This window comes from Phalacrocorax aristotelis, chromosome 2, assembly GCF_949628215.1.
Source record: "Phalacrocorax aristotelis chromosome 2, bGulAri2.1, whole genome shotgun sequence".
In the NCBI taxonomy this organism is placed as follows: Eukaryota; Metazoa; Chordata; class Aves; order Suliformes; family Phalacrocoracidae; genus Phalacrocorax; species Phalacrocorax aristotelis.
In genome coordinates, this window is record NC_134277.1 from 111,755,546 (window position 1) to 111,773,065 (window position 17,520).

Genomic DNA, 17,520 nt, shown 5'->3' on the forward strand with positions numbered 1-17,520 from the left:
CCAGCTTCTTGTGCACCCCCAGCTCACTCGCTGGTGGGGTGAGAGGCAGAAAAGGCCTTGACTGTGTAAGCACCGCTTAGTGGTACAAAACCATCCTCGTGTTAAGCACGGTTTCCAACAGAAATCCAAAACACAGCCACATACTAGCTACTATGAAGAAAATTAACTATCCCAGCCAAAACCAGCACAATCAGTCTGCACAGAATTCTCTGTTGCTTGCAGCTAAGATTGCCTCTGATACCCGATCTGCTTAGGTGAGACTATATCTAAGGAACATTGCTCAACAAAGCTTTTTTTAATTAGCAGTAAGCAGAGGGATGGAAAGCTGAGCAGCCTCAGAACTGCTGGATCTATTTCAAAAGAGTGTATGGCAGTGTGAAGTGCTAATGCTTTCTTTTGATGAATAAGAGGACATCAAACAGTGCAACCTTTGTTAATCATTTGGAGGATGCAAGGAGTCTGAAGTATCCTGTGCAGAAAGAAGTTGCTGGGGTCTAGGATCTTCCTATATAGATCTTGCTTTAGAGTTGCTATAAAAACTTAAGAATTTAATGGCTGTATACAGAGACAGACACAGCCTCTCAGAACATAAATCCCTTCAGTATGAATAAACCCTGATCTCAAGCTTTATTTGAATTACTCTTCCCTTCTGACTCTTTTTCCCACCTCCCACAAAAGGCTCAGTCAGTAAATTATCATTCATGTGCTCTTCTGCCCCAAAGACTATTTGCACCATTAATATATACTGGGATTCTTAAAGAATGGATCCTGCCATGAGACCAGTCTTACTTGGGTGTTTTTTTGCTTTGCGGATGAATTTCACTGGACTGTAGTGTGGTTGAGCACCCTACAAAAAGAGTAAAGTGCCTTACATTTTATGCTAGTTATCCCTGGTTTGGGATTTACTAACAGTCAATCTTAAATTTGTACCTGCCCCGTAGTTCTTACACCATCTTTCAGTTAATTAGTTACTGTCTAAAAGTTGATTTGTGGACTTGCTAAAAGTTTATCGCAGTTCAGTCTCTCTCATGTATTTCTCTTTCATATGCTGCAGCACAAGTGGAGGTGTTGTCTGCTGCACTCAGAGCATCCAGTTTGGATCCTCAAGAAGAGACAATGGCCAGTGTCGGGAAGGAAACAGACTCGCAGACTGAACTAACCATCAGTGACCAACAGAATCTTAAACCTATACTGGGTGATATTGTGCCTTTAATTGGTGATACTGTTGAGGTAAGAGAGATTTGCACTCTGCCACACTAGGATTTCCAGGGCTCCACTAATAGAGTGGTACTTTGTGTTTGTGCGGTAATTGCAGCCAAATGCTTCCTACTTTTGGCTAGTGTGACACTTGGTTTTGTTGGCTGGTATTGAAGTGCTAGCTACTAAAATAAAAATGGGTTGTGTTGGGTGCCTTTTGTTTTTGCCAGCTCTGTGCTTGTCCATGTAAATTCTTGAAATTGTTTCTCTTAAAATCTCAGTTGTGACTAACACATTTTAAGATGTTTTAATGCTACTGCAGTTCATTACTGTATATTGCCTAGCTTAAAACAGACCCCTACTGATAATACATTAATCCCCTTCTCCAGTGCCCTCCCTACCTTGCTGCCTTCCTCCCACCCAGAGAAAGAGGTACTTTGTTCCCTGTGCTCCCTGTCAAAATGTGTTACACTAGTTTACTGGCCTGCATAAGAGAAGTTTAGGACCTGCAATCTAGGATGTTGTGAGGATTGCTGAAAGAGGAAGTTAATTCCAGTAATCAGTAACATTTTAAAGACTTTTGCACTCATTTCTTCAGCACCCCACCACTGCCCCCTGGCCGACTGAAGTCTGTGGCATTTGATATCATTTTCTGTTCTGTACTGTGTATTAGGCCAAACTCAGTGTGTTCACTGCATGTGGTGCCACGAGCTTTGGTGGTATTAAAAGCTATAGCTATGTAGAAAGCAATGGTTCCCAAATATGCTCTATAAAATTACAGCAAGTGATTTGTTGAATCATATTGCCTAAATGATATTTTCAGATGAAATTTTGATAAATGTCTTTGAAAAGTCTAGGAGGTGACATCAGTCCAGTGCAGACGTTTTTAGCCGCCTTTAACCAGAACAGATGACACATAATTAACTTTTCACCTAAGCACTTGGACTACCATGTAGCCCAAAAATATTTGGGAGTGGAGGAATGTGACATTCACTCTGATACTGCTGTTTATACACAATTGTAATTGAACACTACGAATGTGGTTTGTTTGCTTGTTTGTTTAAAAAAAAAACCTGAAACCTGTCCCCAATTCCTGATGTCGGGTTCAATATATTTATCATAGGATCTGTTGTAGTCACTTCTTTCTAATCCTAACCTGTAAAATAAGAGTGTAAATATAGCCTTGTTCCTTCGAATTTTTGGAGGTGATGGTGTTGTTTGTTCAGAGAGACGTGTCCTCCATTTTATTTCTTTAGAGTATCATGCTGAGGGAAAGTTTAAGAACCTGTCAGATTGCTGGTATCTGTTTTTTATAGGTTTTGGTTTTACTCTTTAAAAGGATGCTCTTAATCGGTCAGTTCCTTGTTTGTTACTGGCACTGAATCAAGTCCTCATTTTAAAAGTGAAAGGATGTTATAGAGGTGACCTAGAATTTGGCAATCAAGCTGTGATCTGTTAAGCAAGTTGCCCCTAGCAGTGAATAGAGCCCTGATTTTCACAGGTGGCTTTTTTGTGGGTTTTTGGGGTTGTTTTTTTATTGGGTGGGTTTTTTAAAAGTCAGCATAGCAAAGTGTCAGTAGGGTACTGGACACTTTAGAAAAATCACGCGACAGCGTTTTATATTTGAAAGCAGCCTTCACAGTTCTGCACACATATCACAAAGCAAAATCACCCTTTGCTTGTCTTTCTGCAGCTGTATAGGCTCCTGAAGGAGTTAATGCTACACATTAAAGAGAGGTTCTCTATTCAAATGAAATGTAATAAAGTGAACAGATAAGGTTTTGGGACACAGATGAAGCTTGATTGTTGAGGTTGAGGCTAGCTGTTTCCGTTTTTCCTCAAGAGCCACCATTTTAATTTTCTTTAGGTTGTATGCTCTGTAGAAGGTTTGATAACTGAATGTAAGCCTCAAGAAATCCCCAAAGTTGTATTCCTCGTGAGTGAGTGCAAAAGCCCTCTTTTTTTTTTTTTTTTTCTGAGGGAGAGGGAAGGAAAACAAAGGAAAATGGACTAAAATCAGCCCATCCCTGTCTGGCACAAGCACCTCTGTTTAAGAAGAAGGTGGATGCCAGGAGGAGACTGGACCCCTGAGACTGGCCTCGTCTGTCTGTGTTTGGGACAGCTGCTCTGTCAGGAAACAGCACCACTTGTCCTGGTGCTGTGGGCTTTGTGTGCAAACCAACTCACAGAGCAAGGGTCCATGGAGCACAACCAGGGAACTCTTGTTACACTGTAGCTAAAGGAAACCTCACAAAAGAGATTTGTAAGGCCAAGACAAAGATTTTTCATCTCGGAGCTGGTGGTTCACCAGTTTGTACACAAGAAGCCTTTGGGCTTAACCCTGCTGAATTTTTATGTCCTGGTTCTCTGCAGTGCTCAGTTCAGTGTGTGCATGTTACATGATAAAACTACAGATGGAACTTCATTTGCAGAAATAGATACTGTATTGACTTAAATACTGGCTGATGCTGTGGTTCTTTTGTACTGAAGCTCTTCCTTTCTAGAAAGCATATTTGACTTTAAAAGTGGCTGGGTAAAAATGTTCCCATCTGTGACACTTCTCTGTAGTTAGTCATTCAGCTTAGTTCAGTCAATGAAGTTTTGGGGTGTGTGTTTTTTTGTTTTGTTTTTTAAACTTAGCCTTTTAGAGCCAATATAGCAGAGATTGTGAGATGGAGTCTTCACTTTTATTGTAGCAGAATGAATGACTAGCCTCCGGTCCCATGTACCCAGGCAACTCATGGAAAGCACTATGGCTGTGTTGTGCTGGCTGCCTCATAATTTCTTGATCTGAAAACTGGTGACTTTCTGGCAGTGCTGAAAATTATTTAATCTCTTTTTCTGGAGAGGAAAAAAAGGCTAAAGGAGTGGAGAATTGCTGAACTAAAATCCTGCAGAGATGGTTTTCAGAGCCTCTGGAGGTTTTAATGTTGGAGTTATGTGCTGCTGGACACAGTTACGGAGTCACCTGCAGATCTGTTCTTTCCTTGGCACTTTGACACCTTGCTGATGCTTGATAAGCCTGACAGGTGATTTGGGCCACTGTGCCAGCAATATGCACTTGCCTCATAGCTCTGCCTGTTCTTTATCACCTGTAATTATACCTCAGTGACTAAAGTTACAACCCAATGCTTAGATGAAAGCAGATCATGGAAGAGGAAAAAGCAACTGTCTGAAGTCAAACCAAGGCAGACAGATGGTATCCTGGAGCTTTCTTGAAGTTTTTAGTTAGCTTGAAAATTAACATTGTCAAACTGGTCTGAACAGCTGGTAGAGTAGGCATATTCTTGGTGCTTGTGTTGACCCTGAGAGCTCACCCTGCAGCATCTGTGAATAGATACCTTGGCTCATGTCTAGCGAAAGTGCCTTTGTCTCATTCTACCAGACAGCAGCCCGATATAGTTTCCAAATATTCATCACATACCTCTTGAAATTCTTGAATATGCAAAGTCCCATTGTATTTGGGGAACTCCACCGGTATAGAAGATGACAGTGCATCCACTCAGCAGCACAGTGTATCATAGTGTATCAAACCTCTGCTGCTCAGTAGAGTTCTGAAACAGAGTCTCAGTCCTTATCTTCAAGGCCCAGATGTGCAGCCAGGGTGCTGGAATGATTGCTAAAAATTATTTTAATAGAACTGCTCAGAGGCCCGAGGACTCTGTATTATAAGGTGAAGCTCATCTGTAGAGAAGATTATAGAAGAATCATCTCTAGGAAAGGAGCAACAGCATAAATCTCATCAGTTTCCACTCTTAAGTGTGAGGGTGGCTTTGTTTTGACCTTTTTCTAGCACAAATCCAAAGCAACAAATCCAGCAAAATCTGCTGCAGATGTTTGCTCATTTTCCCTTTGGGTAGAAGCAGTGTGACCCATATGTTAGTTACATTTTCCTTAATGCAGTCTCAAAGGTGATACTCTCCTATGATTTTTCATTCCATTAGAACCAAAATGGAGCAGAATAAGAGGAGCCTGTGTTTGAAATTTAAAGCAGAAAGATTTCTCTTACAGGCCTTTTGATTTTGGGTTGTAGCAGAATTGTATTTGACATTAAAACATGTATTCCTTTAATCTAAGAAAGACCCTGAGGTGAGGACGGCACTTCCTGATGCTGACATTTGTTTTGTTTAATGCTTGAGTGTATTTTGTGTGACCTTTTTCTTTTTTTTTTTTGCTTTTTCCATAGAATATGGATTCTACACTTCACTATATTCATAATGATTCAGATTTGAGCACCAACAGTAGTTTCAGCCCTGAAGAAGAAAGAAAATCCAAAGTACAGGTAAATGACAGTGGCTTCTGTTTTTCCTATGTGTATCAGATAAGTGGGATTTTTTATGTATATGGGGATTTCTTCTGTGTTTCATCCAGTCCTTTCTGATGTTATGTATTTTCTATAAAATATGGCAAACTTCATAAAATAAGTAATTTTAAAATATTCTGTGTTTCCAGAGATAATGGCTTAATTCAGCAGTTGCTTCTGTTTTAATTATGTATAAGAGATGACAGTATTTTTTGACATGAAAACAGTTATCGTAGACTTACAGGCTCTGGTTTCATTTGCTATGGAAACTATCCTGTAATGGAAATTAAGTTATTGAGGAAACAAGGTTTTTTTTGTCAAATGTTTTGAGTGAAACCATCCACACCCCATGACAGCTTTTTGAAGAAGAGGTGTGAAGGTGATTCATTAATCTCACTGTCTCTTATTTTTTTCCCAAAAGGAATGATATGCATGTTGTTACATAGTTTGGCATTGTGTGTCCCACCTTGTACCTGCATGATTCCTTGAGTGGGAACCTCAGTCCCTCTTGTTCCTTATGAGAGCTGAGCTATTCGGCAGCTGTGTGTTAGGGAAATGCTCTTGTGCATCCCTTTGGGTAGAGTCAGTGCCTGAGATAAACTAGCAACAAAGGAAGCAAGGACAGTGAAGTCAACACAAAGGTTTTCACAAAACTTCAGTTCAGGTGCTTTAATTTCTCAGTGGATAGAAGGATTGGTCTTCACCAGAGATCAGTGTCTCTGAAGAAGTGTTGTTCCTTCCTGGTGACTCTTCAGGGAGTTTGGAAGCAATACTGAACACACTGTACTCTGCCCACTCCCCTTCCCCCCCTTGTCAAAGCATTTGAATTTAGTTTTCTTCCCCCCACTTCCCCAAGATTGAGAGGAATAGGAAAATTATTTCTGAGCAAGTCTCTTCCCCCCACTTCCCCAAGATTGAGAGGAATAGGAAAATTACTTTTGAGTCTCATCACTTGCTGTTCTGCCTCTTTATGGGTGAGTTAAAATGTCCAATTTGCACAACCTGCAAGCCTGAATGTTTGTAGAAAGGCAGAATGTAGCCTCCTGATTTCCTGGTCTGCGTAAGTAGACAGTGATCCACCCTCTCATCTTATTACATTGGCCTGTGTATTGTCAAACAGCCCCCAGTCATGTAATAATTTCTTTTGAACTTTTTGGTGGACTTATGAAATACAAAATCTTTGCATTCTTATTAAGAGATTGTAATTAAATAATACTCTGTGGGGGGAAAAAATGTTCTTCTGACAGTGTGCCCTGGAATTTTAGTAAGCCTTATGAGGATTTACTGAAAATTCTGTAAACACTCTACCCTTTTCTTGCTGTAGGATGTTGTACCTCAAGCCTTGCTGGATCAGTATTTATCAATGACTGATCCATCTCGTGCACAAACAGTTGATACTGAGATTGCCAAACACTGTGCCTACAGCCTGCCAGGTGTGGCACTTACGTTAGGCAGACAGAATTGGCACTGTTTGAAAGATACCTATGAGACGCTGGCATCTGACATGCAGGTAAGCTCAAGAAGCTCTGGCAGTGAGTGATCTGAACCTTTATGATGATTTCGTGTGTTTACTGGGTGTTGGGTTGCCCTGCTTTTTACATAGCTTTCCGTTGTTGATATTAGTTCTTAATTTGTTGAATGAAAGTATAACTGTTGTCTCGGAGGAAGCTGTGTGTGTGGTGCTCAGGTAGTAAGGAAATGGGGCAGTTTGAGTGGGAGGTGTATCTCCAGTGGGAATGTGAGGAGGGGTCTCAGATTTCCTCTGCCTGCTCAAGATCTTATGGCAGTGCTTGGGGTTCTCATAGGTATGAGAATTTGGGCTGTGCTGCTGTGCGTCAGCAGACGTGTGTCCCTGCAGGCATGTCTGGAGCTCAGTGAGTCAGCCTCACGCCAGGCCTTTTGGTGTCCTGATGGTGCTGCATCCAGTTAGTCATAAGGGAATAACATCACTATCATCATGCAGCATTACTGTTTTAAAAAAAGATACTGCAAATAGCAGGATTTTCCTTGTTGTCAGGTGGTAAGGAGGTGGCTTTGTGTATTTTACTGTTGGTTTACAGTTGTTTCCCAGTCCTCCCGTTTTTCCTTTTTTGGAGATGCTCTTTTTGTTTCTTTAAACATTATCAGACTACTTAATCTCTCTTGAACGTGTTGCTTGCTATGTCAGAACAGCAGTTCTCAGTGATATGTAGTGAGTAATTTTATACATGGCTATTGCTCATATCTTCCAAACTCTTTTGCAGCCCTTAAAAATAACTGGCTAATAAATTTAAAACATACGCAAAACCAAATTACCCTATGTTCAAAACTGTCCTGAGCATACTGCCAGTCTAATCTGAATTAAGATTGAATTGCCAAACCAGGGCCAAAGAACAGTACCCATGCTAACTGGAAAGTGCTGGCTAAAGAATAGATGCTCTTTTATTTAAAAAGACTTCCTTGAAGTAACTACTCCATTAAAACAGTGCCCCCTCAATTTAGGGTAAGTTCTTATCTGGGAAAGCTCTACTGGTCCTTGGACTGCTGGGCACTCAGTGTGGGTGCGACTTTACCTAATATGGAGGGTAAAATATGCCAGCTGAAATATTTTGGGTTCTTATTCTGTTTTATAAATTAAACAAGTGAGAGAGTAGTAAAGTGGAGCTAATTTACCTAGAAGAATTTAAAGCAGTGTGTGATGTGTGAAAGAGTACTGATGTCAGGAATACTGTTTTCCTTCCCTAGAAGGACCTGGAAAATTAAAATATTTTCATTACTTTCATTTGCATAGTTCCTTGATATTCAGGTGGAAGAAATGATACCTTGTCATTTGTCTCCTCTTCCCTCCTCTTTAATTTTTTAATTTCATTTGCAGTTGTTACATGAGACACTGTTGAATGTATTTCTAAATACTGTAGCTTGCTGGGAGTCCAGCTTGGATACTGACCTGTAGGGGAATAGACAGGGATCGGCGACCGGAAGATCACGGGATGTGACGGAAAGATAGACTCCTCCCCATAGGAGTGGCAGGAACAGGAAGCACAAGAGCTATATAAGCGTGTGACGCAGCTAAATAAACGGACATTTTGTATCCATCATATTGATGTCTGTGCATCACTGTCCCCAGGGTGGGTAGAGCCCTGTGTCCCGGAGATATGCGGCCCAAGATAAGTTCTCCCATAGAAGCGTACAGCAACACTGACCCTCAAGTTAAAATAGAGCACTTCAGATGATACATCAATAAAATTTATGTATGTATATATTTATTTTACAGTGGAAGGTTCGGCGGACGCTAGCATTTTCTATACATGAACTTGCCGTCATCCTTGGAGATCAGCTTACAGCTGGAGATTTAGTCCCTGTCTTCAATGGCTTTTTAAAAGATCTAGATGAAGTCAGGATAGGTGTGCTTAAACACTTACATGACTTCCTGAAGGTATGTCTGTGTTCAGCTCTGGTCAAGTGGAATTATGTATTTTGCTTCATTTCTTTGTAAGCACTTTCTTTTTAACTTAACACCGGAATAACTCTTTTCTGGGAATCCCTACAAATCTGGATGGAATCTGGATGTCTGTTGAATACTGGAGTATAATTTGCAGGGCATCTGCGTTGATAGTTTCTTTTATCTGAAGAGCCTGGTTTGTTTATTCAATATATAGGTGCTAGTGGATGGTATTAAGTTTTTTTTTTTTGATGGCTCTAATCTCTCTGTGCAACTTCTCAAACTTCTTCAGGAGCTTTTCTGCAACTGTCTCATTTTTGGAGCTGAAAGACGCAGATCATAAAACCTTTAAAATCCAATACTGCCTTTACTGTTTACCCTTCTTGTTTCCTAGAGTAAAAGCAGAGATTAGATCAGATTTTGCTTTCAGTGGTGCCCCGTGTGATTCTATAGACTTAAGCATGGTAGGGTTTAGCCCAGAAAAGCAACACTATTGTTAAAGATTACTTTTTTGAATAAAAGCAAGTGTTTTATTAGCTGTGTTTTAAAGCTCTTGTTCTATCTGCTGATCATAGCCTACATTTCTTTATGTAAGTTTATATTTATTGTTACAGCTTCTTCATCTTGACAAAAGACGAGAATATCTTTATCAGCTCCAGGAATTCCTAGTGACTGATAACAGCAGGAACTGGCGTTTCCGTGCAGAGCTGGCCGAGTACGTACTTTTCTGGGTGCTTGTTTTTATTGTTGTGAATACTTAAAGATGTTAAAATCATAGAATAAACATCTTACAGTGCATCTTAAAAATTAATTTCATTTTTAATTAGTGGATAGTCCTTATCCTCTTCTACTTGTCCCCCTTGCTTAAAAATTCCCAGTAGTTGTATAGCACTATAAGTGCTCAAGTTGGAACTTGGACATCTTTTCCATCACCACATGTTGACAAAAATTAGCCTTCCATAAAAAACAGAAGCTGCCGAAAGAGAAGACCACATCTGCTTGCTCTTGAAGTCAATAGAAGTGTTCTAGCAATTTGACTTCAAGTTGCTGTGTCTGATTAGTAGCCTGAATTCATGACCATGAAATAGAGGAGATCAACATCTTGATGGGAGTAAAGAAAGCAAGCAGCAGAGTGGTGACCTTGGACTTCATGTGAGCAGACTGGCTTTTTTGTGGAACTGGTATGTGGGCCTCTATGGCAGGAAGCTCTGGAAGCTCAAGTTGCTCAGAAAAGCCAGCAGATTTTCAAGGACAGCATCCTTCAAGAGAATGCATAGTCCATCTTGATACTCAGAAAAAACAAGATGTATTAAGGGCCTGGTTTGGCTAGGAAGGAAACTCATGACTGAGCTTGAATGCAAAAAAGAATTGGACAGGAGGTGAAAGCAGGGACAGGGTACACAGAAGGAAGTTAGAAACATTGCCCAGGCATATAGGGTTATATTAGCAAAGTCAAAGCTCGGCTAGAGCTGAGACTTGCAAGGGGTCTTATGTTAGCAAAAAAAGAATAAACAGGGAAAATATGGAACCATTGCTGAATGGGGTGGATGATTTTGGTGTGCCATCAGGTGGGCACAAAGAAGGCTAAGGTACTGATTGAGGTACTTGCAAGATATCCTAGGGCTCTATGCTGAGAGTCAGTTTCAGTAGTGGTTGAGGATCAACCGAGGGAATACTCAGCCGATGTATATCCATCAGACCAGACAGGCTGCAACTGAGGGTGTTTACAGAGCTGGCACGTGTCACAGCAAGGCCATTAGCCATCACCTTTGAAATGCTGTGAAGATGAAGGCAGGTCACCAGGAACTCGAGAGAAGCCGATGATGTGCTTTTGGGCTTTTAGAAGATGGGTACTGTCAGGGGAGTTAAAACTTTGTCAGCCTCACATCAGGCCCTGGTATACATCAGGCCCTGGGATACATGGAGCCAGTCCTCTTGGAAACCATTTCTGGGCATGTGAAGGACAACTCCATGAAAACAGTCAGCATGCGTTTGCAAGAGTAAATCACGTCTGAGCAACCTGCCTTCTGTGGTTAAATGACTGAATCTGTGGATGAGAAGGCGGTGAATATCATTTACCTGTGCTTTAGCAAGGCTTTTAATGCCATGTCTCACAATATTTTTGTAGCTGGGTTTAGGACGTAATGATCTGGATGGTTGGAGGCTAGATGAGTAGAAGTAATTGAATGGTTGGGTTCAGGAGATTGTGGGTAATAGGTTGTACTTTGCATGGAGTATAGCTATAGGTGCTGCAGGAGTGCAGTCTGGGACCTTTCCTCTTCAACATCTTTACCAATTATTCTGGAGGGGGTGAGAGTGTGCATTCTCATCAGGTTGCTGGCAACAGCAGAATGGGATCACTAGTCAATGTGCTTTAAGGGGAGGGCTGCCATCTAGAGGGGCCTAGACAGGCTGGAGGAGGGGGGCTGACAGGAGCCTTATGAAATTCAACAAGGGACAGATGTCAGATGTTGAGTCCTTTGCATGGGAAGGAAGAGCCTCTGACAGTGAGACAGACTGAGGACTGGCTGCTCTCAGAGCAGCTCTGCTGAAAAGGCCCAGGGTGTCATGGAGGACATCCTCCTGAGCTGAACATGAGCTAGCAGTGTGTCACAGTGACATAATCCTGGTTGTATCAACAGGAGCGAGGTCAGTATGTCAAGGGAATAGATTAGCCCCCTCTAGTCAGCCCTCACCAGATCTCATCTGGAGTAATGAATCTCTATCAATACAAAAACTGACTAACTGGAACAAATTTAGCAAAGGGCCACCAGGATAATCAAGGCTGCAGCATATGCCTTGTGAGGAGAGACTGTGGGACCAGGGCTTCTCTAGCAGGAATGAAGAAGTGAGCACATTGTAATGACTAACTACAGAGTGTCTTTTGAATTAAATTTTAAGAGACCTAGTTCAAAAACTGATCATGATGTCATGTTTTTGCTACACTTAAGTGTTTTTTTGATTTAGTAACTACAAATCACTTACCTGTTATTGTTGGTGTGGAGATGTTCAGTTGGCCCTTGTAATGTGTCATGCCACTTCTTCTGACATGCCTTTCTACCATTCATGACACATACTTGTGTCTGGAGCCTGCTGAAATCTTAATCAACTCATTACTAATTGAAAAAGACAGATAATTTCTCTAGTTGTCCAGTATACTCTGAAGTAGTAGTTGTTTATTGATTTGATAAATCAGTGTACATAAATGACCAAGGATGTTTATCAAACTAAGTCAGAGCAGCACTTTGTAGCTGTACATGTGTTATATGTGTAAGATGTCTTTACCAGGTATCCAGATGTATGTGCACACTGCAGTGCCATTCACATCTTGATTGCTGTGCTGCATGTACGGTGTAGCCAGTGTCAGGATCCCTGCCTTGTATATGCAACCTCGGTTCCTTTGCCTCTCCCCTAGTTTTTTTCACTCTTTTTGATGATGCAGCATTTTGCCTTTATTGTGAATAAGTGACAACTGAAAATTTGCAATTGACCCATAGTCACACTGATGACATTGAAAAATAGATTTTACTTTTCAGTAACTTTATTATGGTCTTATTTCATATTTGGCAAGTGTTGTCATATAAATGAACATATTGTCTATCAAAGCTACCTTTCTGCTTATTATAACGTACTCTGGTTGTTCTTCCATCTTGTAGGCAACTGATCTTGCTTCTAGATCTGTACAGTGCCAGAGACATTTATGACTACTTGCGACCTATCGCTTTCAGCCTCTGTGCAGACAAAGTGTCTTCTGTCCGTTGGATTTCTTACAAGCTGGTAAAGCAATCTAAGTAGATTCAGGATTTTGAACTTCTGAGGGTTGGTGGTCAGGAGTAACTCTTGTATTTTTTTTTTCTTCTCATTTCTTCAAGGTTAGTGAAATGGTAAAAAAGCTGTACATGGCTTCAACATCAACCTTTGTGGTAGACCTCATGAATGAACTTGTTGAAAAGTTCTGTAGATGCCGCAAATGGTCTGGTCGGCAAACTTTTGTCTTTATTTGCCAGGTAAAATGTCTTTTTTGTTCATCTTCTTGGTTTTGGCAGGAGGTGGGGGTGGTAAGAGTGAAAGGGGGGATACGTGGCTGGAACTCTTTAGCTGTCTATTGACACTATTTTAATGAATGTTTTGAGAACTTTGTTTCCAAGGGAATAGATTTCATGGCTGCTTTCTTCAGTGTTGCTCCATAGATGAGCCTGAATGCATCTTTAGCTTAGCATATTAACATCAGCTTGTCAAATCTGATGTTGAATATGAAACAAATGCATAGGAAAATAATCCCTGAGTTGGAAAGCTGCTTTGTTACTCAGCATGAAGTGAGAGTTTTTATAATATGCTGCTGCAGTCTGCTACTTTGTTGGTTTACCCTTTAGAAATCAGGCACTAGGAGGTGCCTATACCCCCTTAGCCAGCTAGTGCAGCTTGGTCAAAAATGAATTATTCTCCGTAAAATAAGCGGAAGAGTTGCAACTAGCAGGGGTCCCAAAGAAATGGTCAAATTTGGAGACCGTAGCAGAGGTGCAGACTGGGAGCCAACATGACTGCTGCCCAGGTGGGACAGTTCTTTGAAGTAGCTGGGGAAATGTGAGCTTCAGGCTTCTTTAGAGAAATGAGTTTGGGTACAACAGATATATATTGAGATGAACCATCCTTGTCTTAATAGTACCTAGTTAAAACAAAGACTAAATAAATCTTAAAAGGATTGGGTAGGCCTTTTACTTCTCTTCCCTGCTTTCAACTGAAACAGTGATTAAAAAAAACCAACAACAACAAACTCCCAAACCAAACCCAATAAAAATAAGGAAGCTGCCAGACTTTATACAAAATGAAAGTGGGCTTCTAACTGAGCTTGGATTTCCTCAACTGAAACTTGCTTCGCTCTGTACGACTTTGTGCTAGAAAGTATTGCAACATCTTTTAAAACTTTGTGGATACTACCTACTGTATTCATGCTATGAAGGTAATAAGATCTGTCAGCTCTGATGTGTTGGGATTTTTATCCTCACTGTGCTGAAATCTAATGAAATTGCTTCTGTCGTCTTGCCAGACTATCAGTGAAGATGACTGCCTGCCCATGGACCAGTTTGCTGTGCATCTGTTGCCACACTTACTGCACTTGGCATCTGACAGGGTTCCAAATGTTCGAGTCCTGCTTGCAAAAACATTAAAGCAAACTCTTCTAGAGAAAGGTTAGTGGTCAGGAGGAGTTGCTGACTGTACATCTTTTTGTCACTCCACTTTCCTATAGTCAGCTGGGAGAGAAGAAACAATATCAGATGTGGGTTGCTCTTGCTTTTACAGTCTCCTTGGTGTGGAATGTTACCTTGGCTGAGATAAAACCATGAACCTTGTTGTATCAGAGCCACTGTTGTGTAATGCAGGGGAAATAAGAGTTCTTGTTCATATGTCAGCCTGCTCTTTTTGCACTGTTTTCCCTGAATGAGCTAGTTTGTAGAGGTATCATCAGGGCACAGAAAGCATGAATGAACAGCTAGCAACTGTGAAGTTGTTGAACAGTACCTTTTCATTTGCTTAAAAAAAATTCTGATGTTCTGTGTAGTAAGGATTTAAAAAAAAAATTCTTTCGTACAAATCCACCATCTGTTTTCTCACTGGGGGAGAAGAGATGGCTGCTGTTTGTTTCTTATATTTTATGGTAGTAGTGGGAAGAAAGTTGCTCTGGAGCCTCTTCAGGGAAATTAGACATGCAACTTTCAGATTGCAGACTTTGCTTAGGAAAGCATCCCCAGTGCATAGCAGATGCCAGAAGAGTTATCAGTGCTCAGATTCCAAAGCATTGTAAAGGAAAATAGCATTAAAAATGTTATGCTATTTTGTAAACCAGTAGTGTCCACACTTGGAATACTTCATCCAGTTCTGGTCACTTTCTTCCTCAAAACCATACACTGGCTTGAGGACTCCTGTTTTTAGCGTAGCAAGTGTGAAGAAAACGCAAAATGTTCAAAACACTGGACAACACAAAGGATGCCAACACAGTGAGAACCAGGCTACTGCTAGCTGTCTTGTGTACGCTGGAGACTCTGAGTAAGCATATGTAGACAGTTAAGATGGATCAGCTGATGTGCAGTAACTTATCCTCTGTTAACTGTGCCAAGACTGTCGCCATTCTTCCTGTTATTACGTGGTGCTGGTATTTTTGTTGTTGTCCTTGTTATTTTTGTGTTCCTCACCTGGATAGTACACCTGCATTCTGCATTGCCAGTGTGTAAGCTTATAATACAGGTAGTCCCTGCCTCAAAGATGTTGTGTGTGGTGATTAGGGATGATGGATAGATTACAAAAAACAGAAAGAAAAAATAAGTTCAGAAGTTTTTAAACCTCAGATCTGAATCGCCCTTCCTGTGAGCTGTTTGTAGTTACACTGCTTTTGCACAACTTGTGTTGTGTAGTTCATGAAAACTGCCAGATGTTGGAACTTCCTCCACTTTTATTTCATGTTAGCTTAGTTTTATTGTTTGAGAATTACTTGGCAAGGCTGCCAGTGAAACTGAGTGGCATGGCCATGGGTTTGTGATACCTTCCCTCCATTGCAAATATACGCACATTCCTGAGTCTCTTGCGGGTTTTTTCTTCCCTTTTGGTCAAGGAGTCTGTCACACTGACATTTATGCTGAAGGACCACAGAAATCTGGTACTCTAACAGCCCTGTGTAGAGCAACTGTGTTCTGAAGCATAGAACGAGTTTTGGTTTGGTGTTTTTTTCAGGTGAATTCATAAGCGTATTCAGAAGTGTATTGTGTGCCAGCTCAGATGTTCCACTTTGACTATACGTGTGCACTGTCTCCTGAGATTTTGAACATCATGATAGTATGCTGAGGTTTGCGTTGGAAGTATCTGCCGTCTTTTCCTCTGATAAGCCTTGTGCATTTTCTCTTACAGAATATTTTCTAAATTCTGCCAACTCCCATCAAGAAGCTGTGGAGCAAACAATTATGGCGCTTCAAATGGATGATGACAGTGATGTCAAATATTTTGCAAGCATACACCCTGCCAGTACCAAAATTGCAGATGATGCCATGAGCACTGCTTCGTCAACCTACTAAAAAGTTCTGAATGTTGCTATAATTAAAAATTTAAACTATCCTCAAATGCTTCTAAAATGGTTGATCTAGGACAACCTCTTTGGAAGGAGAGATTTCTTGCCAGACTTCACAGGTGGATGTTATCTAAACCTGATACCAGGGATTTTAAGTCAAGAAAAAGTAAACATACCTGTGTCAGCTCGACTTTAGAAAAACTGCTCAGAGGATTATTTTTGCCACCGAAGCCTTAAATCTTCTGTCTTCCTGAACAAATGAAACTTGAATTGGCAGATCATTTTCATTGTAGAAAGGATGTGATTTCCAGAGACCTGCGTTGTTTCTCCTGAGGAGTTAACTTAGCAAGTATTTTCTGTAGCAACTGATAGATGAAATGGCCAGAAAGGCAAATTTATACCGGCATGTAAGACCTCCAGTATTAGCGCTCAAAGTTTTTATTATTCAAGGACTTGATTTCTGTGCAGCTGGGCACACCCTTAAGTGGGAATAGCTTTGATGTTTGTAAATGGGGAAAAGTAGAAATTTGGATTTCTCTTAAGGGCTCAGTGCTAACACTAAACTAGAATTTGATTTTAATCCTTAAATGCAGCATATTGCTGTACCCATTAGCAGAAAACTTTGCTGAGTACCTGTGTCCTCATTATTTTCATGCTGGTCATGACCTAAAGGAAATTTATTAGCACATGTACTTTTAAGTCAGGTATTTTTAACTTGATCATGATCAGCTCTGAGGTGCAACTTTTTTCTTCAAATACTGTACATATCTGTGAGCCTCCTTGGAGTGCCGCAGTCTTTAATCATGTTGTTTAAAGCTGTTGTGATACAAGTTGTTCTCTACTTGTCCAAATAAAATTTATTAATAAGATTGAAAACAATCTTGTGACCTTTTTAAGACATTAAAAGAATAAGTTTGACATTTAAGTGGCCTTTTTTAATTTTTTCTGGTTCTTTACACATTGATGGCTATTGCAGGGGAAAGGGTTTGCTTAATGGTTGTGAAGAATTTTGCATTTTGAGATGGAATATACTACAGCACAGATGTACTTTGGCTGTGTAATTGAGGTTTTGCTAGATTCTCTTTCAAGCATCCCTCTTGTGCTGGGGAAATTGTCACTCCAGCATGAAATGGCATCTTTGCTGAAGCAAGTCTGAATATCCACCTCAGTCCAGATTTACAGGAAACTGTGAGCTCAGACTGGCCTTTATCTACCTTCAGTCTGACTGCTTTCGTTTTCTCTCTTTTAAAATGACTGATACAGTATCTCCTTCTATGTCTTCCAGGGGCAACTTGCTTAAATCACCTTTCTTCCAGCCTGCCGAACCTGAAATGTGTGAAGCTTATTTTCCTGAGGAGGTAGAAATGGCTATGGCAGCTTATCTTTGATGTACTTTAGCAGAACATTTTCATTTATCAGTCAAGTACCTGGTACCCTGGCAGTTCAGCCTCAGGCAGGTTTCTCTCTTTTTTTTTTTTAATTTCCCCTGTTTTCTTGGGAAAACAGATTCTTTTGTAGTTAAATAGCAACTTTCTGTTTACT

General features: G+C 40.6%; 1 protein-coding gene across 9 annotated transcripts in view; it reads left to right on the forward strand.

Annotated features, from left to right (window-relative positions):
* PPP4R1 (protein phosphatase 4 regulatory subunit 1) overlaps positions 1 to 16,903 on the forward strand; it is a 91,101-nt gene extending 74,198 nt beyond the window's left edge. For all 9 annotated transcript variants that reach the window (XM_075084675.1, XM_075084672.1, XM_075084674.1 and 6 more), the window contains 9 exons: positions 1,055 to 1,230; positions 5,384 to 5,479; positions 6,825 to 7,010; positions 8,754 to 8,915; positions 9,536 to 9,636; positions 12,578 to 12,698; positions 12,794 to 12,928; positions 13,969 to 14,110; positions 15,822 to 16,903. In XM_075084675.1, coding sequence (XP_074940776.1) covers positions 1,055 to 1,230; positions 5,384 to 5,479; positions 6,825 to 7,010; positions 8,754 to 8,915; positions 9,536 to 9,636; positions 12,578 to 12,698; positions 12,794 to 12,928; positions 13,969 to 14,110; positions 15,822 to 15,985 — 1,283 coding nt within the window. In that variant the 3' untranslated portion in view covers positions 15,986 to 16,903. The remainder of the gene's footprint in view (positions 1 to 1,054; positions 1,231 to 5,383; positions 5,480 to 6,824; positions 7,011 to 8,753; positions 8,916 to 9,535; positions 9,637 to 12,577; positions 12,699 to 12,793; positions 12,929 to 13,968; positions 14,111 to 15,821) is intronic.
* Positions 16,904 to 17,520: the final 617 nt, after the last annotated feature.